The 26,748-nt window shown below is 37.4% G+C and overlaps 1 protein-coding gene across 2 annotated transcripts in view; it reads left to right on the top strand.

Moving 5' to 3' along the window:
* The window catches only part of LOC306876618 (kalirin-like), a gene marked incomplete at its 3' end in the record, with an annotated part of 270,920 nt that overhangs the window by 170,368 nt on the left and 73,804 nt on the right, over positions 1 to 26,748 (top strand). For both annotated transcript variants that reach the window (XM_079427930.1, XM_079427929.1), the window contains exons 15-32: positions 442 to 608; positions 4,617 to 4,736; positions 10,397 to 10,615; positions 14,596 to 14,745; positions 15,011 to 15,125; positions 15,288 to 15,403; positions 17,410 to 17,532; positions 17,749 to 17,931; positions 18,785 to 18,903; positions 18,997 to 19,063; positions 19,813 to 19,922; positions 20,141 to 20,210; positions 20,622 to 20,711; positions 20,995 to 21,087; positions 21,187 to 21,298; positions 21,371 to 21,561; positions 25,065 to 25,166; positions 25,387 to 25,529. In XM_079427930.1, the coding sequence (XP_079284056.1) occupies positions 442 to 608; positions 4,617 to 4,736; positions 10,397 to 10,615; positions 14,596 to 14,745; positions 15,011 to 15,125; positions 15,288 to 15,403; positions 17,410 to 17,532; positions 17,749 to 17,931; positions 18,785 to 18,903; positions 18,997 to 19,063; positions 19,813 to 19,922; positions 20,141 to 20,210; positions 20,622 to 20,711; positions 20,995 to 21,087; positions 21,187 to 21,298; positions 21,371 to 21,561; positions 25,065 to 25,166; positions 25,387 to 25,529 (2,290 nt within the window). The remainder of the gene's footprint in view (positions 1 to 441; positions 609 to 4,616; positions 4,737 to 10,396; positions 10,616 to 14,595; positions 14,746 to 15,010; positions 15,126 to 15,287; positions 15,404 to 17,409; positions 17,533 to 17,748; positions 17,932 to 18,784; positions 18,904 to 18,996; positions 19,064 to 19,812; positions 19,923 to 20,140; positions 20,211 to 20,621; positions 20,712 to 20,994; positions 21,088 to 21,186; positions 21,299 to 21,370; positions 21,562 to 25,064; positions 25,167 to 25,386; positions 25,530 to 26,748) is intronic.

The raw sequence follows: 26,748 nt of genomic DNA, 5'->3' as shown, positions 1-26,748 counted from the left end.
TAGATAGATAGATAGATAAGCCCACTCTGGCTTAAAAAAGAAAACAAATATATCAATAATTTAAATATAAATAAATAATAATAGTAGTAGTAGTAGTAGTAATAATAGTAGTAAGACAGTTCATATTTTACACCAATATCTAAAGAAAGAAGAGAGAAAAAAAAAAAATTGATTAAGAAATCTATGTTCAGACAATGCAGTGAGTATGCATGTATATATGTTTGTATTTATTTATTTGATTGATTATTTTTAATGACATTTATGCACATTTAACTCTGATCATATATTTAATCATTTATTTTTCTTTCTTTGGTACACTTGATTCTAAATTATCAGTTGCAACATTCCATGGTCAAATATGTTCTTAGATATACAGTATATGTATTAACTAAACTGTATTATGTTGTTCCTTGTTATCCTCACATCCCTCGTGATATGCAGGTATTGAGTTGACCGGTGAGAAGGAGGTGGATCTGGCCACTCAAGTTCAGGAGCTGTTGGAGTTTCTTAATGAGAAACAGCATGAGCTGGACGTGAGCGCTGAACACACACAGAAACACCTTGAGCAGTGTGTGCAGCTGCGCCACCTACAGGCTGAGGTTAAAAAGGTAACACACACAGAATACTCAACATAGTGGCTCATCCCATCCAGATTGACACTCATAAACTTTGGAAATGAGACAGAAGTCATACGCAGTCAGTAACTTCTATAGCAGCTCACTATACACGTACTCCTGTATCCTGTCCATCTGCTTATCCATCTCAGGGCCAAAAGTGAAACTTTATCAATGAAAAATGCGTCCTGCTGTTTGGTTACTCAAAATTATATTATATGTTTTCTTCATATTATTAGTGCAGTCTTGGGATAAAGTTCAGGCAGATATTCAGAGCCACAGCTGAAATGAATCCCCAAAGATATATTCAATTTAGCATTCTGTCCATAATATACTGTATATTGTAGCAGTGTATTGTTTTTTTTTTTTTTTCTTACACCTTGTCGTGACGTATTGTATGGTGACCTCGAAATTGGTGCTCTGCGTTTAACCCATCCAAGTGCACACACACAGCAGTGAGTAGTGAACAAATGCACACACACACACCGTGAACACACACCCGGAGCAGTGGGCAGCCATGCTGCAGCGCCCGGGGAGCAGTTGGGGGTTCGGTGCCTTGCTCAAGGGCACCTCAGTCGTGGTATTGAGGGTGGAGAGAGCGCTGGACATTCCCTCCCCCCACCTACAATTCCTGCCGGCCGGGGGCTCGAACTCGCAACCTTTCGATTACGAGTCCGACTCTCTAACCATTAGGCCACGACTTCCCCAAACAGTGTTTCCCAACCCTGATTGGTAGCGACTCCAAGACCTGAAATGTGTGTCTCAGATAAGAGAAATGTGACTTTTTGCTGGTGCTCCAGGACCAGGGTTGGGAAACACAACCATGGAGTATACTAAGTGGCGCTCAATGCAAAACTGGTACAGTAATTCTTAAATGTATGACCATAAATGTTAAGTATTTTTTATAGTTATTTTTTATTATTATGATTATTTAGCTAGATGTTACTTTTGCAATTTTTGCTATTTTCTTCCAAAACTGGTCTTCTTTCAGACTAGTGGAAGGAAAACATCCAAAGTACACGTGTTTATTTAATTACACTTTGGCTATTTCTGTTTTTGGATTTTAATTACAGTACATATCTTTAAAAGCCTTTTTTCATTTTTCCCCCTCATGCAATGAGACAAAAATCTCCATTTTAGTAACACTCATCAAACTTTTGTTGTTGTTGTTTTAATTATATAAGTTGGCTGATTTATGTCACCTGTCATTTTATTCTTAAAAATAAAATGTGTGTGAATCACTTCTGAATTATAGAGTGATAAAAAGAGACCTTCAGCATTTCAGTAATGAACACTAATGCTCACCAGTAAAATTATTATAACAAAATAATTTGCATATAAATACATTGTTTATTCTATTTTAATATATTTTGCAATTTAATTTATTGCAATGATGGGAAAGCTGAATTAGTCCTCAGTTTTTAAATGATTGTTTGTTTATTTGATTGATTGATTGATTGATTGATTGATTTAATGCAAACACTTGTTGAAATCATGATACTTTTTCAGGATTATTTAATGAATATAAAGTTGTAAAACAGCATTTATTCGTAATTTATTTGTAATTTAAAGTAACAAGTCTTTACTGCCCTTTAATCAGTTTAATCTACCCCTTGCTTAATAAATAAATACATACTGTACATTAGGGGTGTCCCCGACTAAGGATTTTCATAGTTGAGTCGGAATTTTCGAATCTTGCCGATATTCGACTAATAGTCGAATCATATGTTTGGGGGCGGGGCAAAATACATTACCAAGTCTGACCAAGTCAGACAGTCATAATTACTGACGTTAACACACAAGGAAAATGTGTAACGGATGACTCGCAGATACAAACGGGGTAAATAATGTTTTATGTTTTGATTAAAAGATAAACGTCAGCGAAACGCTTCGCGTGCTGAAGATGACCAGTAGAATGAAGCTTTTGATAGCAGGTTTTTAATCAAAAGGATTTAACTCATCATTTATCTCATAGCCTATAGAATACGCTTCGTTATTTATACAACATAATGTTAATATTACGACTTATAGGCTATCTGCACGAAATGCCCCGAATTCACGTCATGAACGTGTCTGCGTGGCCCTGAATAAACTCCTTTTGTGGATGTGTTCTTCAACGTGCACACGGCAGCTAAACTCTAAAACTTCACAGCGTTTTATTATAATAGTGTTCTCATCATAATTTTATGTATATGACAGTCCCAGTCATAGTTATTAATATTCTGCATTCATTGTTGTTTGTCCTGCTCGCGCTGAAGGGATAATCACCGTACCTCAATGAAGTGCTTTACTGCAGGGCAACTCAACCAAATGCATCATATACGAGATAAATAATATATAGGCTACACGATATATAAACGGGCTGACATATTTTGAAATCGGTAAGTTGTACCCTACCTGATCGAAAAAAATCCAGTCTTTCACTCTGCCAGTGTCAATTTGAGTCTTGTTAAAGATTTAAATTCCTGCCGCCAAAATGCTCCTCTGTCGGTCACGGATTATGGAAAGTGAAACTTAAATCTATAGGGGTGGTTGGATTTAGTCACGCATGTTAAAATATTTATTTGAAGCTTGCTCCTTTTCACATTCTTATTTACAGCATTATTTTAATAGGCAGTATATTAACTTATTGGGAGAAAACTGGTAGTTTTATGTGAAATCAAAGATTTGAGCACCCCCATATTTCCAAAATGGCATGACCATAACACCCACGAATATTCGACTGTGTAATTGGGAGTCAAATCTGCCTCCTCCAATCGAAGCATTGAATCGTCGACTATTTGGGGTACATATTTGGGGTACTATTTACTGTACATATATACATACATAATCAATCGTACTGACCCCACACTTTTGGACAGTAGTGTATGTATGTTTTCCCTTTATCCATAATGCCACAGCTCTTTAAAGAGGACTCACCCTCACTGATCCATTTATCAAAAATGACAAAACATTGGTTGTCTGAGGTTGCTCTCTGCTCTCTTGCTCTTGATGTATCACAGTGCTGGGCTCTCGTATGACTCTCTGTTGGCTCTGTCACTGGCGGTTCCTCTGATTGATAATCAATAGAGAGAGATCCAGTGTGGCTCTCAGAGCTAATCTCAATCAGAGGACCAAAGTGCTGTCGCCAGGGACAGCCTTAAAGTGTCTGCCACTACACGAGTGCTAATGGAGAGAAATGAGCAGAGAGAGTTATGAATTCTGCTCAGTCTCCTAGGGATATCAGTCCACATCTTCAGATCGGATTGACAGCTTGAAGATACGAAGATTAGATAGATAGATAGATAGATAGATAGATAGATAGATAGATAGATAGATAGATAGATAGATAGATAGATAGATAGATAGATAGATAGATAGATAGATAGATAGATAGATAGATAGATAGATAGATCACATGTGAAGTACTTTAAGAATGTACTTTATGTGAAGTAGTGTGTAGTGCGTTAGTTGACATTATATTTAAAGTTTATATATTTTAAATGTACCAAATTGCAACTTCATTACAAATGTGCAATTACAAATATGTTTAAATACATAACATACAAGTTTAAATTGACGTTAAAGTATATTTAGTTAACCTTAAATGTTTTTCAGTACATTCAGCATTACATTTCAACTGTATTTCAAAGAAATTTGAATGATGAAATTGCATATAAAGGTGTACTTAAGTCCTACTTTAGGTCAAAAAAACATGTTCAGCTCATTGCATTTAATGTAAATGTAAACTGTAAAACATTTTAATTGTATTGCAATTAATGCTGCATGCAAATAAATGCATAAAAACTAAATATTTACTGTAATTCACATGCAAGTATATTCTTAGTATATTATATTATTTAAAGTATATTATTTCCTTACTAAGTACTCTTTTTAAAAGTACGCTTAAGTGTAATTCTTTTTAACAAAGATGTATTGAAGATGTATTAAATAAGGTCATATTTATATTGTGTGCTGTGTTTCAGTGCTAAAGTTGTGTGTGTTGTATTGTGCGTTGTTTAGGTTCTGGGTTGGATTCGTAATGGTGAGTCTATGTTGGATGCCAGTATGGTGAACGCAAGTTCACTGTCAGAGGCCGAACAACTACAGAGAGAACATGAACAGTTCCAACTCGCGATAGAGGTAAACACACACACACACACACAGGCTCTATCCCTCACTGTCTCTGTTTCTCTCTTTATACAATCTGAACATTTTTGTACAGCTTTTATCTGTGAGACATCTATAGTAACAGTACTTCAGCCCTGACCTTTACATAGATGAGTAAAGTCCATTCCCCTATCTCTCTCTCTCTCTCTCTCTCTCTCTCTCTCTCTCTCTCTCTCTCTCTCTCTCTCTCTCTTTCTTTCAATCTCTCTTGTTCTTTTTAAAGGTCATAGAAAGGAAAAAGAAAAACAGGAGTTGTTTGATGTGCTGTGTAGACATGCTCAAAATTGCACTAAAAATCCCTCACCAGTCCAAAATGGCTATCTATAGAGTCTAAAATGTTCAGAAATCACATTCACATTAACATATCAGCATCTATGAATATAAAATGTGTCTGCATTTTATGTTGATATATTATAATATCACATCTCATGTCTTCAGTTTTAGTCAAAAGCCTTCATACACCATGCTCTCAACATACAGTTTAACACTGAGGGATGTATGGAAGTGATTACTCTGAGAATATTCCAAACAGATCCAGCAGGAATTGTTCATTCATAAAATTTCAAACAGGGATTATATCATTCTCCTGAAGGATTTATGACCCACAGACAGTCTAGAGCTGCTCCACTGTTTTTACTGCAATTCACGGCTTTTTCTTTTAGAGCGCTGTGTAAACTTTGTGATATAAGGGCAGATTCTGGCAGACAATATTCACTCTCAACAGTTTTAGTGTTAAGATTTTTTCAAGCAAAGCAAAGGAATGACTCATGCTTTCTGCTATCAGTCTGTCTCTCAGTACAGTAGTCATGTCATTTATCACAGGACTTGGCAGCGGTCTCTATTTCCTGCTTTGGACGAGGTTCTACCTGCGCGACTGTGCTAGTAAATGTCCATAGCTGACTATTAAAGTTAGATTTATATTTTCCTTCATCATGACAATGCCAGCAGACAAAACACAGGCCGGTGTTTGACTGTAGAAAACCTAAAGCTGTCAGCGGTCTGGAGTAGGAGGGCCGCTGGATGATGTCCCATAAAAGATGCTCAAATGATCTACTCTAATAGTTGTTTACTTCTAATTATCTGTCTCCTTTAATGCTTGTGATTTAAGAGTTGATTACATTTTTATTAAAGTCAACTATTGTTTAAAAATTATTGTATTTCTGCCTTAAAATGTGCTGGAAATAATAAAATAAATAAAAAATCACACACAGAATTACTAGAGGCAACAGCAATAATCAAAAGATGAGCATTTATTATTAAGCAAGAACACATGGACAAAATACAAGACTAATTGAATTTTTTGGGTGACTACAGCATAATTAACAAAATTACATACATTTAAACTCATTTTAGAAAATTTTACAAATATTTTAGAAATAAAAAAGTAACATTTAAAAGTAGCATTTTAATTTAAGTGTATTCAACTGCTCTCTGTAATCAATTTTTATGGAAATGTGACTGACTCTATAACCTGCCCATAAACAAACAGTACTGCGATTAGAGAACATATTGTAACATCAAATTAAATTAAACTCAGTACGATAACGAATAAACTCCATTTATGTTATGCAAGGCAAAAGGCGTTTCATCATGCGAAGCGACTGCAGCTGACACACTGACATCTCGTCCTTATGTTGCGTTGCTTAAAATAATATAATATACAGCACAGTAAAGACTTTATAAATGAAACAAAATGTAACCTTTATTTCGCTGAAGAAGTGCCCAAATCAGCAGTGCTGAGAACCACTCTCTCCTGTAGAGGACTCGAAAATCCCGCACTCAGAATCAGAATCAGAATCAGATCAGAATCAGAATGAGCTTTATTGGCCAGATATGTTTACACATATAAGGAATTTGTTGTAGTGACAGAAGCTCCACAGTGCAACAGAAAGACAGCAACAGGACAGGACACAGATAATAAAATAATAATATACAAATAGGCAATGTACACAATAGCAAAAACACAATATATAATAGACAATTATGTGTGTACAGGTCTGATATGTGCACATTTGAAATGGAAAAATAAGTATGTGTGGTGAATAATAATGAATAATAGAGTTGAGTGTTCCACGTTTAGTGTCAAATGTTCATGAGATGGATTGCTTGAGGGAAGAAACTGTTTTTGTGTCTGGTTGTTCTGGTTCTCAGAGCTCTATACCGTCGACCAGACAGTAACAGTTCAAAGAGGGAGTGTACTGGATGTGAGGGGTCCAGAGTGATTTTGCCAACCGTTTTGCTCACTCTGGATAAGTACAGTTCTTGGAGAGTGGGGAGGGTTGTACCAATGATTCGCTCAGCAGTCCGGACTACCCTCTGTAGTCTTCTGAGGTCAGATTTGGTAGCTGAGCTGAACCAGACAGTTACTGAAGTGCAGAGGATGGATTGAATGATGGCGGAGTATAACTGTTTCAGCAAGTCCTGTGGCAGGTTGAACTTCCTCAGCTGGCGAAGGAAGTACAACCTCTGCTGGGCCTTTTTCACAATGGACTCAATGTGATTGTCCCACTTCAGGTCCTGAGAAATTGTGGTGCCCAGGAATCTGAATGACTCCACTGTTGTTACAGTGCTGTTCATGATGGTGAGTGAGGGGAGAGCAGGGGGGTTTTTCCTGAAGTCCACGATCATCGCCACAGTTTTGAGCGTATTAAGCTCCAGGTTGTTAAGACTGCACCAGACAGCCAGCTCCTTAACCTCCTGTCTGTAAGCAGACTCGTCACCGTCCTGGATGAGGCCGATCAGTGTGGTGTTATCTGCAAACTTAAGGAGCTTGACAGAGGGGTCTTTAGATGTGCAGTCGTTGGTGTAGAGGGAGAAGAGCAGTGGGGAGAGAACGCAGCCCTGGGTACCTCCAGTACTGATGGTGCGGGTGCTGGATGAGAATTTTCCCAGCCTCACTTGCTGCTGCCTGTCTGTCAGGAAGCTGGTGATCCACTGACAGACAGAGGTGGGGATGGAGAGCTGTGTCAGTTTATTCTGAAGGGTGTCCGTGATGATGGTGTTAAAAGCGGAGCTGAAGTCTACGAACAGGATCCTCACATAAGTCCCTGGCCTGTCCAGATAATGCAGGATGAAGTGCAGTGCCATGTTGAATGCATCATCCACAGACCTGTTTTCTCTGTAGGCAAACTGCAGGGGGTCCAGTAAGGGTCCAGTGGAGGCCTTCAGATAAGCTAAAACCAGTCTTTCAAATGATTTCATGGCCACAGACGTTAGAGCCACAGGTCTGTAGTCATTAAGTCCAGTAATTTTGGGTTTCTTTGGGACGGGGATGATGGTGGAGCGTTTGAAGCATGAGGGGACTTCGCACAGCTCCAGTGATCTGTTGAAGATCTGTGTGAAGATGGGGGGCAGCTGGTCAGCACAGATGTTTAGGCAGGCTGGTGACACATGTGGTGGCTTCCACCTATTTTATGAAGAATCACTCTCAAAGTCTTGGGGTTTCGATGCCAGAAAATACACTTTATTAAAACAAGAAAATAAAGCCGAGAAGTCTTCTGCAGAAAAGTTCTCCCGAATGTATTCTACGTTCTCTTTAAATAGTTTTTCTTCTAGGCGTGTTCAATACATTTCATATATGGTTTCACCTTTTTAGGCTGTGTTTTCCTTACATATATATAGAAGGGAAAGCAGCCCCTCTTGCACTTTTACAGCTGTTACCCATTTTGAGGGTCTGCACTTTCCTATATGTAAGGAAAAAAGCCCCCCCTTGCACTTTTACAGCTGTTACCTATTTTGAGGGTCTGCACTTTACATTCATGCAGGCCTCTGACACACACAGGCATATGATTATAATGGAAGAATAATTTGATATATAGATGGCTAACTTAACCTTAATTATACTTGATTAATTCATCTTTCGACTAATAAAAATCCACCACCCACACCGTCTGGGCCTGGTGCTTTCCTTCTTTTGTTCTTTCTGAAGACATGGCACACGTCATCTTCACTGAACTGAATTGTAGGTTTGAGGGAGAGGGGGGTTGCTGGAGGTGTGAATGGTTGTGTGGAGAGGTATTCAGTGTGGGTGTGGGTAGAACTCATTCAGGTCGTCTGCCAGTTGTTGATTCTACAGTGCTGGGGGATGGTGTCCTGTAACTGGTGATATCTTTTATACCTTTCCACACTGAAGTCGTGGCCTAATGGTTAGAGAGTCGGACTCGTAATCCAAAGGTTGCGGGTTCGATTCTCGGGCCGGCAGGGATTGTAGGTGGGGGGAGTGAATGTCCAGCGCTCTCTCCACCCTCAATACCACGACTGAGGTGCCCTTGAGCAAGGCACCGAACCCTCAACTGCTCCCTGGGCGCCGCAGCATAAATGGCTGCCCACTGCTCCGGGTGTGTGTTCACGGTGTGTGTCTGTTCACTGCTGTGTGTGTGCACGTTGGATGGGTTAAATGCAGAGCACGAATTCCAAGTATGGGTCACCATACTTGGCAGTATGTCACTTCACTTCACTTCACTTCACTTCACTTCACTTGAAGCAGAATCACTGGAAGAGGATTTGTTCCTTAGCTTGCCAGAATAATTCCTCTTTGCCACTTTGATCTCCTTTTCCAGTGTGTATGTATCTGGCCTGTTTATACAAGACTTTATCCCCCTTTCTGTAAGCATCTTCTTTGGCCTAACGGAGCTGTCTGAGTTTTGCAGTGAACCATGGTTTGTCGTTGTTGTAAGTCAGATGAGTCTTGGTAGGAATGCACATATCCTCACAGTCACAGAAACTGATATATGATGTTACAGTCTCTGTGAGCTTGTCCGTCTAGGCTCGTCCAGGCAGCAGCTTTAAAAACAGTCCAATCAGTGAGAGAGAAACAGGCTTGTAAATCCCGCTCTGTTTCATTAGTCCATCTTTTAACAGTTCTTAATAAAGGTTTTGCAGATTTAAGTGTCTGCCTGTAGGTCGGTATGAGATGAACCAAACAGTGATCAGAGAGTCCTAAAGCTGCCCGTGGGACAGAGTGATATGCGTCCTTTATCGTTGTGTAACAGTGATCCAATATATTACTGTCTCTGGTGGGACATGTGATGTGCTGTCTGTATTTTGGCAGTTCACGGGAGAGATTTGCTTTATTAAAGTCCCCGAGAATGATTAAAACAGATTTGATCATTATTTAGAGCTTACACAGTGAAACTCTGGGTGTCTTGAGTGTGGGTGATCTAAAGTAATGTTTCTATGATATTTCATGATAAATTAGTTATTTGAACCAATAATTCTGCAAATGCAAAGCTTCTTTAAAGATACGTATGTATGCAACATGCAAAGATTTGAACATTGGACAGCCTGTGTTACAAATAATGATATATAATGTTTTGACTTTTGTGTCTAGAGTTTTGAAAAATGACATCAAGGTTCTGAAATTGGTGACAACATGATTGCAAAAAACTGTAAATGTAATGCAGTGGACAGTACAATATTTTGTTTTGTAAAAAAAAAAAAAAAAAGTACAATACAGATAAAGTACAGATACTTTATCTAAATTTATGCAAAAATGCTTCACTTCATTATGGTCCACCACTGTATGATAGTGGTTTGGTTAGTGCCATAGTTACTGTTTGTTGATTTTGCTGTCAACCTCTGGGATAAAGTATATTTTACTTGCTGTTCTCTCTCTCTCTCTTCTCTCCCTGTAGTCTTTGTTCCACGCCAACTCTCTTCAGAAGACTCATCAGAGCGCACTGCAGGTGCAGCAGAAGGCCGAGATCATGTTACAGGCCGGACACTTTGACCCTGAGGCCATCCGTAACTGTGCTGAGAAGGTGGCAGTACACTGGCAGCAGCTCATGCTGAAGATGGAAGACAGACTCAAGCTGGTCAACGCCTCCGTGGCCTTCTACAAGACATCAGAACAGGTGCTGAGAAACACACACATATCATACTTTAATTTTTTAGAAATTATACTTTCAGAGCACATAAATGACAAACCTGTTTTAACCGCGTGCGCCATGCATAATTAATGCATTATGATGATGTATTATAATTACGTCATGACGCAGAGTCTTTAAATTAGTCCAATATGAAATGTTGTAAAATTTTATGATTTTTCGTTTCTCAGTTTTATTTTATTCTAACATTTTTATTTTAATCAGTTTGATCAGTACTAAAATTGTTAACTGTCAGAAATCATTTTGCCTAGTATATGGGTGTAGGAGCGCACCAAGAGGGCGCTCTTCCGAGAAAAAAAAAAAAACACTTTCGGCGGTGACCCCCAGTCACCTATGCCACGGGCCGGCACTGTATACCGGTTCACATTTACAGCGCTGCGTGATTTCTGCATAAAACCATCAGTCGATTTTCACATTGGTCTGAATGAAAATGCAAATTCATTCTTTGCCACTAGGTGCCGCTTTTGGAGAGGTAAAAATAGCTGTTTTCCCGGTAACGGCTGTACACAAAGCAGCACTGCACTCACGCTTTATGAAATGGAAAAGAAATTGACCATTTCACTGCAGATAAGCATCACGCAAAGGAGGAGTTTGGAAAAATTAAGGGACGATGCCAAGCCGGGAGACAGATAGCCCGCAAGTGTCTGCTCAACCCGGGGTATTGCCCTGTAACCACGCTCATTTAGTCCCATCACGTTAGAATAATCGACAAGCGAGGGACTAAAGAGGTGGGCCGAGAATGGTCTTGCCCACGATCATGACACCTCTGTGGTGGAGGGAGCAGCTTAGACCGTAAAAAGCACTCCTCTAGTTTGTTCTTTGTTGGTTCAGCCTTTTTTGGTTCATTTGGCCACAGCATGAGTTATCACCTCCACAAGCTCCTCATACTGGACGGACTGAGGGAATTCATCGGAGGACGATGGCCAGAGCACCGTGCCCTCTCCCCGGGGGGAAGAAAACGGAGAGCGTGCTTCCGATCCCTGGCAGGGGGCACTGGATCTGGTGGTTGAGGAAGAAGAAAGGAACTCATCCGTCTCCATTCTAGTTGTCAGATCCATTTTCGATCCCCATGACCGCCGCTCTGATTACATATGTGATTCAGAGCGTGGTCACGCTGAAGGTGTTCCCAAAGCGTCTCGACATATCACGAGTTCCTGAAGGTGAACTACCTGCAAAGCTACCTGAAAAACTATGCACAAGTGCACCAAGGGCAAAAGCTGCTTTATACACGAAGGATGGTCACACCAAATGTTGATTTAATTTAGTTAACAGAAGTTAATTGATAAAGAAAATTTATTTATGACATTATTTTTGATAGCATCCTCATTTTACAGCATTTTTACACAAGTGCCTTGTAACAATTTATAAGCTCAAAAGGGAATTGTATATAAATAATTACGATTAATTATGATTATTATTAATTATTTATATCGTCTGACAGTAATAACTGTCGCAGAATTAAATTGCCATCAGCTGATCTGTCCGTCCAGCGAACATTCAGCGTAAGTTTGGATCAACTCTAAGAAAGGGTATTTCCTTGGCCACAGAAAATACTTTCCTATTAATGCATTAGAGCATTGTAGAAAGGGTCAAAATCGTAAAGAGACATTTTAATATGCAAGGCAGAATCAGAAACTCATGTAATTTGTGCACACAACTTTTATTAACTACACACTAACGCAGACTAGTCTAACAAACAAACATACAATCAATCATACATGGGAAAGGCTAATGAGCGTTGACGGATGAAACCATCAGGAAAACCAGAGAATGCAGTTATGGAAAAAGTCATTTAACCACCTGAGTAAAACCATCAGCACCATTTATAATGGGGTCTATAACTTATACTAAACCTCTGTTTCGTTTAGTTAAATGTTATACTTGCACTGCCTTTGGTCGGGTCGAGTGTCCAGAATGCAGTCTCAGATGAAAGTCTTAATGGTTTCAAAGTTTTGGACTCCCGATCACGTTCTTCCGGGCTGAAGAGTGATGAATTCTGAGGTAGAAATGTTCTTCCAAGTGTTGAATGGAAAAAAAAAAACTAAGAAAGAGATCTGCTGAGGTCCAAGGAGCTTGGTTGAATGGAAAGACAAGGCCGCACGGCCTGGCACAAAAACTTAGAGGGTCAGAAAAAGTTCTAGCTCACATCCTCTTAGGATCTAACAAAACCGCAGACTGCTTGGGCATCTCTGAAGTGAGAGCTTATCTGCTATAGAGGTCACACCTCTGGGGTGTCAAATACCCAATGGAGTCCTGGATTTTTGGAGGGAAAGTTTTACGACGCTTTGTCTCTGAACATGGTAATTTGCATAGGTAATTCACCTGGGTTAATGCACAAACTTCTAAAGATTCTTAGGACACTAATATGTTGCATAGGTATCGACATGTAATATTCACTCTCAATTAGATCACCCGAAGACGAATTGATAGAGACTAAACATGATGCAGCTAAGGTGATATTAACTAGTGATCTATCATAAGCATGCAGAAAACAGTGTACAATAAACAAAAACATATACAAGAACAGTAATAATATACACAATGACCTAAAGATATGTGTGTTCATTCCAAGAAAGGTTTTTCTATGAATTAATTAGAGAAGATTCTATTTTATGACGTAATGTGTCTTTCCTAAGAGTTGCTCTACCCGCATTCCATTGAGCAATAAAACAAGTGTTATCAGATAGGTTGCCATGAAACCAGGGGCCTGGAGTCGTTGACAGCCACACCAGCACCAGTATGTGTATTGGGTGGGGGGGTCTGTGACCATTTGTTAATCTAATAACTAATTGATTTGTTAAATCAAATGCAAAATTGTGTTTCTGATTGGTCAAAACGCTACAGCCTAAAACTTTTAACAGTACTGTAGCTTTGCAGGTAGGTTTCTTGAAGCATCTTGGAGACGTTGGCACAGTTCTTCTGGATTTAGTATGTCTCAGTTTGTTCTGTTCCTTCATGTCATTCCAGACAGACTGGATGATGATCAGATCAGATCTCTGTGTAGAGCACTGGCTGTTGTCAGACAAAAATCTCACTGGATTATTACAATTAATGGCAAAATGAAATGTAAAGTTGCTACTGACACACTACAGCAAAATATAGAAATAACTGACTTAAAATTATTTTTTAAGCTGGTGAAAATACTAGTGTTCTAATAATTTTGGCCAGCAGTGTAAAACTTCATCATTATCATTACATAATATGCAATGTAAGTAGTGTAAGTATGTCATGTACTGTAAGTATATTTAAATACTTGGTATGCAAATTTAGTTACATTAGATAATTTTAGCTTTATGCATTTTAAATGATTGTTCATAGCTTTTGGCCTCACATTCTCGAAAGACAATGCAATTATGCAATTACAGAATGTAGATGCGCTGAAGTCCTACTAAAGTGGGTCCAAAAGCATTTCAGTAAAGTTCAACTTATTTCATTTAACATAAAGTTTAGCTACAATACATTTGAATTTTATTATAAATAACATGCAACTGTGTCCAAAAACTTTGCATTCAGTTTGTACTTAAGTAAAATCCTTTGAAGTATATTATTTCGTACTAAGTACTCTTTTTAAAAGAATGCTAAAGTGTACTTATTTTCACATTTTGCTAGCATATAACTGTTAATTATGAGATTCAAAGTGGTCTTCTTCAAGGGGACACTTGGTTTAAAAAACTCTTCCATTGCGCAAGAACCATGCTGGGGTCTGGTCTGGAAAATAATTTCACAATTTTATTATATAAGATACAATTAAAAAAATGTAATTATATTATTAAGAATAATCTTTAAATTTTAAATACAAAAAATGAAATATACCTGTACAGTAAATACACTAAATTATATAATTAAATTATTTATATCCATAATATCTAACCAGCCATACACACTTGTGACAGCTAGTTCCCGAACCCTGTGTCATGCTAAATGTCATGCGAATGGCTTATTCACAGGTGTGTAGCGTGCTGGAGAGTCTGGAGCAGGAATACCGCAGAGATGAGGACTGGTGTGGAGCTCATGATAAACTGGGATCTTCAGCAGAGATGGATCATGTTCTGCCGCTCATCAGTAAACACCTGGAGCAGAAAGAGGCTTTTCTCAAGGTCACCACTGAACTGAACTGATCTCTCAAACTCTCTATCAGTGTCAGTCAGCACAAAGTTACTAACTTCATAATAACAATTGCAAGTCTCCTGCATCTTACGTAAGAGCAGGGACAATTTGTATCTTTATGCGAAATTAATATCAAGAACATTTAGATCAGAGAAACTCTAATTTAGATCTTTAAGAAATAAATCTAGCTCAAGCTTTGGACTGTGTGAATGTGAGGGTCTGTTTTGGATCTGTAATGTCTGCTGTGTTCCTCAGGCATGTACTCTGGCCAGGCGAAATGCTGAGGTTTTTCTGAAATACATCCATCGGAATAATGTCAGCACTCAGGGATCATCTGGCAACACCCGCGGCCCTGAGCAACAGGTCAAAGGTCAGAGCTTCAAAGCTGATTATATCACAATCTGATAAATATGTGTCCATCTTTTCATATTTTCATTATTTTTTAGCTTAGAATTCTTCATTCTTCATTTATCCAGTCATTCATTTATTCATGTTAATCATTTGTCATGTGTGTTGTGTTGCATTTGTACAGCCATCCTGAATGAACTGCTACAGAGGGAAAACAGAGTTCTGCATTTCTGGACCATGAAGAAGCGGCGTCTGGAGCAGTGTCAGCAGTATGTGGTGTTTGAACGCAGCGCCAAACAGGTGAAAACACTGAACTGCACTTCACATCACTGTTTGTGTGTGTGTGTGTGTGCCTGTGTGTGTGCCTGTGTGTGTGTGTGTGTGTGTGTGTGTGTTTGCAGACTCTAGCAACTGCACTTTTTTTAGTTTGTGTATTTATCTTCATCTGCATGAATGAGTATGTGTTGCGCTTTTGTGAAGACACACAGAAAACACATTCTTGAATTCTCTCTGCAATGATTTTTAATAATTGGTCACGTGTTAAACAGCATAGTACAGAGTTTGTCAAATGTGCACAGCACACTGTGTCAAATGAAGTAGTTCAGTTTCAAAAACATTCTCTATTTTGTTGCACTTCGTCTTGCTGTTTGTAAATGGTGACAAACAAAAATATGTTTCTTATTTATTATAATTTCCTATTTAAAGGTGCCCTAGAATGCATTGATACAGTATTTTAAATTGTTCTCTGATATCTACATAAAAGGTATGTGGCTTTAGTAAGGGCAAAAAATCTCCAGAAACGATTTTACATGTCAATTTACAACCCTAGGCTTATTGGGAGGGTAATGAATAATAATGAGCTCTGCTCTGATTGGCTGTTTCACAGTGCGGGTCATTTCAGTAGCTCACAGAAAGAAGGAAACACAGGGAGGAAAATATATATTTCAATGATTACGTATATAAATTACGTATATAAAATAAGATTATGTATATAAAATGCGGGCATCAGGGAGCCGCTATTAATACGCGGGGCATTGAAACGGCTTTTGAACGATCGGTCGATCACGTTATAATTTCACTTTCGAGATTCGTGATCGCATGAACTCTATTTATACTATGGAGCGGCAGTACTTACCACACATTTGACAAGATCAGATGCTTGTCAGTGGTGATCAGGATCTGTAAATCATTCGCCATCATCCTCATCTTTCCTTACTCTGTTTATGTTGTAAGTGAAATCTTATGTACTGCAGTGTAACAGGCTACCGCTAGCAAGGAGCTAACCATGTCCTTTTAGTGGCTCACGTTATTTTATATAGAACGCCTTATTTGCTTTCCGTGCCTTTCTGAATACAGACACCAACCCATCCCTGCACTTCACATCCCCTGCACAGCCTGGAACATAACATTTATTTCCATGGTCTGCCATTTTCTCTGTTGTCCGCGCTTGTTTATTTACAATACCTGCAGAACTTCTGATGATTCGCCTGTGTAGGTTCGGCTGGCCTCGAACAAGGGTGGGTTTATGCAAATGTTGGGGGCGTAGTGATCCAGACTGTTGCGCCACAGTCGGTGTTATGTTCTGATTCGCCTATTTTTCAATGGTCTTTTTTATTCACGAGATTTACATAAGAAGGAGGAAACTATGGTGTTTAAGGCTCATGGTATGTCATTTCCATGTACAGAACTGTTATTATTTAACTATGCCAAGGTAAATACAATTTTCCATTGTATGGCAACTCTAATATATTAAATAAGATTATTATTTAGCTTCTTAAGATATTTCAATTCATAAAAAAAAAACCTAAAAAAAAAAAAACCTTAAGATTTCTTTTTTTTTTTTTTATTAAAAATAGGTTAAATTGGTACAGAAGAGGATTAGGGCCTAGCAATAATAAAAAAAAAAATTAAACCATCTCGAGATTAAAGTTATTATAATATGAGATTAAACTTGTTAAATTTAGAGATTTTTTTATATATAAAATTTGAGAATAAACTCATTAAATTACGAGAAAAAAGTCATTAAGTTTTGAGAAAAAAAGTCTCATAATTTAACAAGTTTATTCTCAACATTTCATTTTGATCTTTTTCTCGAAAATTAACAACTTTTTTCTTGAAATTTAATGAGTTTATTCTCAACATTTTATTTTGACTTTTTTCTTGAAATTTAACAAGTTTTTTCTCAAAATGTAACGATTTTAATCTCAAGAAGGTTTATTATTGACCTCACAGGACATTTCAGCTGTACAGACTGATCTGTGTGTTGATTGGGATCATCTGACGGAGTCTGTCTGTCTCTGTGTCAGGCGTTAGGGTGGATCGAAGAGGCAGGAGAGGTGTATCTCGCCTCGCACACATCCCCTGGAGACTCGGTGGAGAAAACTCAGGAACTGCTCAAAGAATATGAAGAATTCCGCGTCTCTGCCAAGGTACAGAGACACAAACACTTCCCCTCACCTCTTCCTCCAGCATTTACTATTAGTCTCTAATGCGTGACACATACTGCCACATGAACTCTTCAAACAAGTCATTCTCTCTGAGGAACTTTTAAAAGAAGCATCTTGTCACTTTGTACGACATGACGCGTGTTGAGCATAAATGATCAAACCACACATTCACACACATAATGTTCATGTGTGACGCAGCAAACTAAAGAGAAAGTGAAGATGTTGATCCAGCTGGCAGATAATTTTGTGGAGAAGGGCCACACACACGTCACCGAGCTGAAGAAGTGGGTGACGGCAGTGGACAAGCACTACAGAGATTTCTCCCTGCGCATGGGCAAATACCGCTGCAGTCTGGAGAACGCTCTGGGCATCAGCTCTGAGGTACTGCACATAACCAGCAATAATAATAATAAGACCTCCGTTTATCTTCGGAACACAAATTAAGATATTTTTGATGGAATCTGAGAGCTCTCAGACCCTCCATAGACAGCAAGGGTCCTTACACGATCAAGGTCCAGAAACGTAGCAAGGAGATAGGTGAAATAATCCATGTGACATCAGGGGTTCATCCGTAATTTTACAAAGCTACGAGAATACTTTTTGTGATATATTTCCTACTATATACCTACCTTTAAATTTAAACTGTATATAAGTACTTTATAGCAGAAGTAAAAGTTTAAAAAGCAAAAGGAAGCAGGTTTTTGGACAAGAGTCATTGTTATATTTATCATCTCTGTCTGTGATCAGATCATTTTAAGCTGATAAAGTCCAGGAAAGGTTGTAGTTTTTATTTCAAATGTATTATAACAATTATATATAATGACATATAATTTATCATTAAAATATATTTGAATATATAATTTATTATTTTATTATTTATTTTATTTATAATACTATTATAATTTAATAATAAAATATATTTATTTAAAGATAATTTATTCAATCATTTGTTCATTTTTGATTCCTTTTTTTTGTATTATGAAAACTATTGGGAAGTTGTTGTGCTTTAAAAAATAACCCAACCCATTCATATAGCTTTTTTTTCATTAGTCACAGTTCAAATGGAAAGCACATCTAATACAGTGTGTTATCTTGTGTGTACAGTATACTACACATTTTGACAAATTTATCAGTTCATACTGTGTGCATAGAGCACACATAGCAGCAGTGTGCTCTGAACATAACCATGTGGATTTTTTTGTCAGATCTGAATGTGTGTCTGTGTGTGTTTCAGGATAATAAGGATCTGGAGTTGGATATCATTCCAGCCAGTCTGACTGACCCAGAGGTCAAACTGCGTGACCCCAACCACGAGATCAACGAGGAAAAGAGGAAATCAGCCCGGAAGAAAGAGTAAGTGATCATACACAGCCTCCAGACAGCAGCTCCACACACATATCACAGTTTCAGACTCTTATAATCGGTTTCTGCTTTGTATTGTTGCAGGTATATTATAGCAGAGCTTTTACAGACAGAAAAGGCTTATGCGAGGGACTTGCATGAATGTTTAGAGGTAAGTGTTTCAGTTTTATTAATATTAATAATTTTTGCTGCTCTACCTTTAGAGTCTTCTATATCTCTGTCTAGATGTACATCAATCCATTGTTTTAAAAGAAATACGTTTGCCATGATACGATCCGTGTAAGATGATAAAGGTCTTTATTGTACATCTACCACCTAGTGAAAAATAAATATACTTAAATGTGTTTGTAATACATTTATTTCATGCAAAGTATACTACAAATACATTTTTATATATATGTACTTAATAAAATGTCCTGCAATTGTACTTTTAGTAGACTAAACTGGTATACATAAAGTCTGCTAAATTGGAACAACTAATTGTGTACTTAATGCACTTTAATTGTGCAGAAGTAGTGGTGAATTACAATTAAAGATACACTTAGTATATTTTATTGTGCTAAAGTGGAACTATTGCAAGTATACTTCAGGTACACTTTAAATATTTTGCATTTAAAGTCTGATATTGTTTAAATATCACACAATAGTGACATTAAAACACATTTTAGACTTAATATTAAGAAAAGTGCATTGTGCACAAGTAATAAGCCAAGTGATGTTTAATTATAATTTGTATATCAGTAAGTCTCGAGTTATCTGATTTGAACTATACTTGGTATGAAATCAATTTATTTTAAATATATACTTTTTTACTAGGGTGTACATTGAGATATTGCATGCCAATAGCAGATAGTAAATTCCTGCATCTGCTCGCTTCTTTTTGTGTGATTTATTTATTAGACGTATTTGTGGGAGATGACCAATGGTGTAGAGGAAATCCCTTCAGGAATCGCAAACAAAGAGCACATCATCTTTGGAAACATCCAGGAGATTTACGACTTCCATAATAAGTGAGTTTCTCTCATTAAATCAAATATTAATGACATTTTTAACCCGTGAGGCACTGAGCTTTTTATCAGCATACACACAGTTTTCTTATTTTCGCAGATGAAAGAGGTGACTAATATGCTTTCCAATTAGAATTATTCATATGCAAACTGTGTATCCCATGTGATATGGAAATGCAGTGATTACAACTCATTTACATGTTGTTTTGTGTGTATTATAGTATATTTCTGAAAGAGCTGATCAATTATGAACAGTTACCTGAGGATGTGGGCCATTGCTTTGTTACATGGGTGAGTGTTTCTAAAATATTACATTTGCTCAGAAAATGATGTTATTGTTTAGGTTTTTGTGCACCACCTAACAGCTCACACAATTTATGTTTTTTTTAAATATTTATTTATTTATTTAGTTTGTTTGTTTGTTTGTTTGTTTTCGAACGCTCTATTTTGCAGTGCCCTTGTTAAACATGCTATATATACTTGCTAGAATAACAACAGTAAATTAAGCATGATTACAAGCAAGCAACTAACCCTAAACCAAACCCTAACCATATACTGTATGTAATATTCTGTATTTTATTTTATTTTATAATAAATAAAATAAAATGACAATCAGCTAAACACTTCAAATATTCACTGAAATTAAATATGACAGATCTTTTTGTTTTCCTTTGAATTAAAGCTTGTGTATTTGTGTTTCAGGCTGATAAGTTTAATATTTATGTGACGTACTGCAAAAACAAACCAGATTCCAGTCAGCTCATCCTAGAGCATGCTGGGAGTTTTTTTGATGTAAGTACACATGAGTTTTCTAAATCATCAATTTGACAACTCAATGTATGTTGACATCTTTTGCATCTTCAGCAATTTGCTTACATGTTTTTTAAATAGCAATGAACTAAAATAAATGTAGCTGAAATTAATTTACTCATTGATGTTCAATAGAGCACTATGAAGTGGACAGTAGATGGAGTCAGTGAGTCACTGACCCTGAACATGTCACTCTATTCACAGGGTCAGTGTATGAATGATGTTCTGTTCATATATGATGATGTTTTTTCTCTGCTCTGAACAGGAGATTCAGAAGAGACATGGTCTGGCCAACTCTATATCATCATACCTCATCAAACCTGTGCAGAGAATCACCAAATACCAGCTGCTGCTCAAGGTACCACTTGTATCCCAGACATTCAGTGTTTGCTTTGAGAAGGTCTGACATTGTGTTCGGTGTGCTGTGTAGTGTTCAGGACAATATGTGTGCTTACAGGAGCTGCTGTCCTGCTGTGAAGAAGGCAAAGGTGAAATTAAAGACGGGCTGGAGGTCATGCTGAGTGTTCCAAAGAGAGCCAACGACGCCATGCACGTCAGCATGCTAGAAGGTACAACATACCCGAACACACACACACACACACACACACATCAGCCTCTGATGTGATGTTTGCTTCCGTCAGGTTTTGATGAGAATCTGGATGTTCAGGGTGAGCTCATCCTGCAGGACACCTTCCAGGTGTGGGACCCCAAATCACTGATCCGTAAGGGACGAGACCGCCACCTCTTCCTCTTCGAGATTTCCCTCGTCTTCAGTAAAGAAATCAAAGACTCAGCGGGAAGATCCAAATACATCTACAAGAACAAACTACTGGTACCTAGTTATATCACTCAGTCTACACACATACAGCTGTTCAAATGTCTGGGGTGTGTCCGTTTTTTTTTTTTACATTTTTTCTCGATTGCGTAAACACATTTCTTGAAATGATGCCTCTTCTTTGCGAAACTCTAAACACAAATCCACAACTTCTAACTCAATTCCCTAAACTTCCTATATTCAGGTCAAAATGAAGCTCTCCACTCAAAACAACTTATTCTTGCTGAAAAACCAAACTTTGCTCTCAGACATGACACACAAACCCTCAAAAACACACACACTACAACACAGTCTTACACACTGATGAGATAAATTCAAAACAATACTACAAAACACGGAAATAGGTGTTGCTTGTGGTGTTTTATTCCTTAATTTAATGTAGTGTAGTGTACAGTAAAATATAGCAAACAACAACAAAAATAATTATTCTGCCCCAGCATCCTATCTTTTTTCTGGGACAGGGATCAACATCAACAACATGGTTCTTCAACATCACAGGCTATATTGGCCCTGGCCAGGCAGCGGGGGTAAAATCCTCTTTCATGTCCAACCCTGGCACACATCAACTAAAATATATGAGACTGCTTGTCTTCTTGACCTTTCCCTTCCTCTTTCTCTTCAGTTTCATCCTCCTCCTTCTTCTCCTCCTCTTCCTCCTTCTTCTCCTCCTCTTCCTCCTTCTTCTCCTCCTCTTCCTCTTTCTCCTCCTCATCTTGCTCTTTCTCCTTCTCATCTTCCTCTTCCTCCTCTTCTTCTCTGTACTCCCTCTCCACCTCCTACTCTTCCACTTCCTTAATTTCTTTCTCTACTCCCTACTCCTTCTCTTCCTCCTCTGTGGTGTCCTTGACCTCTTCCTTAACGTCTCTCTGGATCCATTGTTTCAAACCTGAATACAGTTTTTCTCAGCCGCTTTTGTGCATTTGTCGAATCATCCTTACTGTAATATTTGTAAAGAAGTATGTATTTTTCTCAAAACAATTCGTACAAACAGCACCACACAATGGATTTCCTTCAAAAGCCTGTTACTTACTCAAAATCTTTAGTTCATCTCTCAAAAGTAAGTATTTGTCAATGAACATATCAGTGCCATCAGAATGAAAAGTCATTGTTCACAAACAAGATAGTCAAAATGCTTAGTCATGATGTCAATATAACAGTGCACTCTGTTAGTCTTACCTGCTGTAAACTATGGCAACAGTTTGGATGACAGTTACTGTATTGAAATGCAGATGGCTGCACTTCTTATGTATGCCATATATCCATTTAAAAAATACAAATTTACACATTACTGTATGTGGGATATTGATGGAAGAAGAATGGATATGATTCACAGTTACACTGTGAATTGTATTTTGAATTTACATGTCATTGTGAAATAGAAAAAAAAAGAAATGGTGCCCATAAAAGGTGAAAATAAAACTTAGAAAGTCCATTGTCAGAATTTGTAACTCTTGTGTTGTCCTCTGTCTATATTGGTCAATGTTGATAAACTGCTAATTGTCAGAGATTTTAACATTCACGTTGATAATACAAATGATGCGTTAGGACTTGCGTTTACTGACCTAATAAACTCTTTTGGAGTCGAGCAAAACGTCACCGGACCCACTCATCGTTTTAATCATACGCTAGATTTAATTATATCGCATGGAATTGATCTTACCGATCAAGTTAAACATATTAAGGTTCTGCAATATATAAATATATTGTGGAAACTTAAATTCCTGTAAAGCTGCTTTGCAACGATTTATATCGTAAAAAGCACTATACAAATAAACTTGAATTGAATTGAAATAAATTGAATAAATATGCTTTCCAATTGAAGGTTCATGAGATGTACATTTGGGCTATTTCAGAGAACTGGTTTGTCATTGGTTGATCTATATTCTCTTCATTAGTGAAAGTCAAGATTCACTTGAACAATTCATGGCAAATTTATAAAAAGTCTAATAGAAATGTGTAGAAAATATGCTTGGCCGTTTATGACAACTAGTCCTAGTGTTTCCACTTGGATAATTGTGTGCTAATTGAGCTCAAACTTTGCAGACTTGAGTGAACATTATTGAATGCTAGTGCTTTCTAAGTGACCACATGGTATAAGCATAGTGCTCAGAAATGTAGCGATTTGTGTGTAGAGTTTTGTAGTAACAGTTCACCAAATCTGACTCATGTGTCAAAGCAGGGGAATAGTGTTTATAGTTTAGGGAAATGGGTGTGCTTTCTTTAAAATGGTGTTACGGTTTTTAAATTTTAGTTCAAAAACCTGGTTATAGTGTTTTAGCAATCGAGAAAAACTGTAATGTTAAGAAGTTGTTTAAGATGATAGAGAGAAGTCTATTTTCCTCACAAAGCATAACAGTCAACTTTAATCAAAATAAATGCATCGTTGCTGAATAAAAGTATTAATTTCTTCTTTAAAGTCCCTGAAATGTTTTTCAGGGACTTTTGAAACATTTGAGACATTTGGTATTTCATCTTTTTATTGCGCATTTTTGTTGCAGATATGTGAAAATGTCACTAAGCTAAAGTTATCCGACAAGTTAACATAGATGAGGGTTTACCAAAATTGTCCAGATTTATCAAAGTTTTAAAGGTATTGTTTAAAATTGGTTGAAAACAATACAAAAAAAGCAAATAATTGCCATAATTGTGTCCTTCAAACTGAGCAAAATTTATAATCCATGAATTAATAATAAAACTGTCATGAAGTAAGTAACATCTGAATAATATATAACTATTTCTAGTTCTAAATAAAAATTATAAAAATATTGTTCTTTTAAGAAGACTTCAAGCTTAAATTAATATTATGATTTAAATTCTAAATATAATACATATAAAAAATCATATAATATATTTATTTCTCAAATAAATAAATGAGAGCAAGCAGAAATAAATCCTTTTTGAGCCCTGTTTTAGATCAATTCAGTGTCATAAACGAAAGGAAAGCACATGAACACAGTTATATCTGAACTTTACATTTTCCATCTGTTTTACCACATTGTGTAACTCTGATAAGTGGAAGCACATACCTGGAAGCAGCCCGTGCAGGTGTGTGGACCAGATGGGGCGTTTGGGAATTCTGGGCCCTGTGCACTGACTTTGCTATGGGGCCCCCTGTGATCGCAAAAACACGTTCAGTATGGGGGGGGGTCGTGATGGGAACCCATGAAAACACCCCCCGCCCCTTGCCCCTCGCCAAGGACACCTGTTACTCTGTTCCACTCTTACCCACTGTCCGGCACCCCCATGCCTGTGAACAGATCCAGATGTGCCTTTGGTTTTCTTCTAGTCATCTGGAATTGTCTCGCAAATACAATTTAAGGGGGGAAATTCTTTCAATTTTGTTAGACAAATTTATTACAGTTCCGCTTTCAGTTAAGTTCACTCTTGGGTTATCTCACTCTTAAATACTCCATATTCTTATGCTCTTAAATATATTTCACATGCATACTGAATTAATTTTAATATCTGTGTGTGCTGTTATAATTTTTCTGTGTTTGCAGACTTCTGAATTGGGGGTGACAGAACATGTGGAAGGAGACCCGTGTAAATTTGCCCTGTGGGTGGGACGCACACCCTCATCCGACAACAAGACTGTACTCAAGGTACATTGTTCACACCATTTTAATATTTTATTTATCATTTTATTAGAAGTAAATTACTTTTAGAGTGGTCAGTATTCATAAACACGTTCCAGTCAGTGAAATTGCTAATGAGCAAAGATTTTCATAAGCATTTTGTTTTCATGATTATGTCGTCCTGTTGTCCTTTTGGAATAAAACATGGATCTTCTGTTTTTAATGTGCTTGACTGTGTCTGTGTCAGGCGTCCAGTATTGAGGTGAAGCAAGAATGGATTAAAAACATCCGAGAGGTCATCCAGGAGAGAATCATTCACCTGAAGGGGGCGCTGAAGGAACCAATCCACGTTCCCAAAACCCCAGCCAAACCCCGCAACAACAGCAAGAGGTCAGATACTCTCTACCATTGCATACTGTACTTACATACTCTACACACACAGTCCTAAAAATGAAACACTGACTTAATTCATAATATAATCATAATCTCAGCTCTCAAAGATACTGCAGTTGTAAACGCTGCTATTTGTAGATTCTGCTTTGTTTGATGTGATCAGATCATTTGTATGTCACTTTGGATAAAAGCATCTGCTAAATCAGTGGTTCCCAACCTTTTTTTCAGGGGACCCCTAATTTAACATTAAATTTTTCTATTTAAATTTGAGCAGTAACGGGAGACAGGCCAAAGTGGGCGAAGATAAAAATATTTGTCATTATTGTATCTTTCTTATTAAAAACTAAGAACAAAGATACACATTACAAATACACATAATATATAAATAAAACAAAGAGTGCTTTATTTCCAGGTACAATAGTTGTATTTAGCAGGAGCATTCAATAAATTGAATGAACAAATATAATAAAAATAAAAAAACTATATGACTGATTCCTAAAGCAACTGTATTTAAGTAGTGAGTGATTTTTCTCTTTGCGTTTTGTTGTTTTATTAACGTTAAAGGAATAGTTCCCCCAAAAATAAAAATTCTGTCATGTGTCTGTCAAATCTGTCATGTTTTATTTTTATACCATCATTTACTCAAAAGTTGTTTTAAACCTGAGTGAGTTTCTTTCTTCTGCTGAACATAAATGCTATTGTGAAGAAGATGGAAAACCAAACAGTTGCTGGTCCACAGTGACTTCCGTAGGATTTGTTCCTACTATCAAATTCAATGTGGACCAACAACTGTATGATTACCCTCATTCTTCAAAATATCTTCTTTTGTGTTCAGCACAAGAAAGAAATTAATACAGGTTTGGGACAACATGTGAGTGAGTAAATAAACTATCCCTTCAATGACAGTCGGCAGAATGTTTAGTACTGTCCCTTTAAGACCTGCACGCATCTACAGACATCTACAGAGTCTGTATGTAAACCTTGTGTGTTTTGACAGTATTAGCGCAAAAGATAACTTAGTTCAGTAATCAGGCGCTGTTTGAAAGGGTTTTAGTGATTAAACATAATTTAGCGAATTAAACATTTAACCGGCAAGGCTTGTATGCAAATAATGTACTTTTGCGATCGTGAATAAGTGCAGCGTCCTGTCAGAGTACGTTAACTCTATCTGTGTATGTTGTGTTGTACAGAATATAGAGACGGCGGCGCAGAACTG

This window comes from Barbus barbus, assembly GCF_936440315.1.
Source record: "Barbus barbus genome assembly, chromosome: 11".
Taxonomy (NCBI): Eukaryota; Metazoa; Chordata; class Actinopteri; order Cypriniformes; family Cyprinidae; genus Barbus; species Barbus barbus.
Note: the sequence above shows the minus strand (reverse complement) of the source record. Positions and strands in the feature narration are given on the sequence as shown.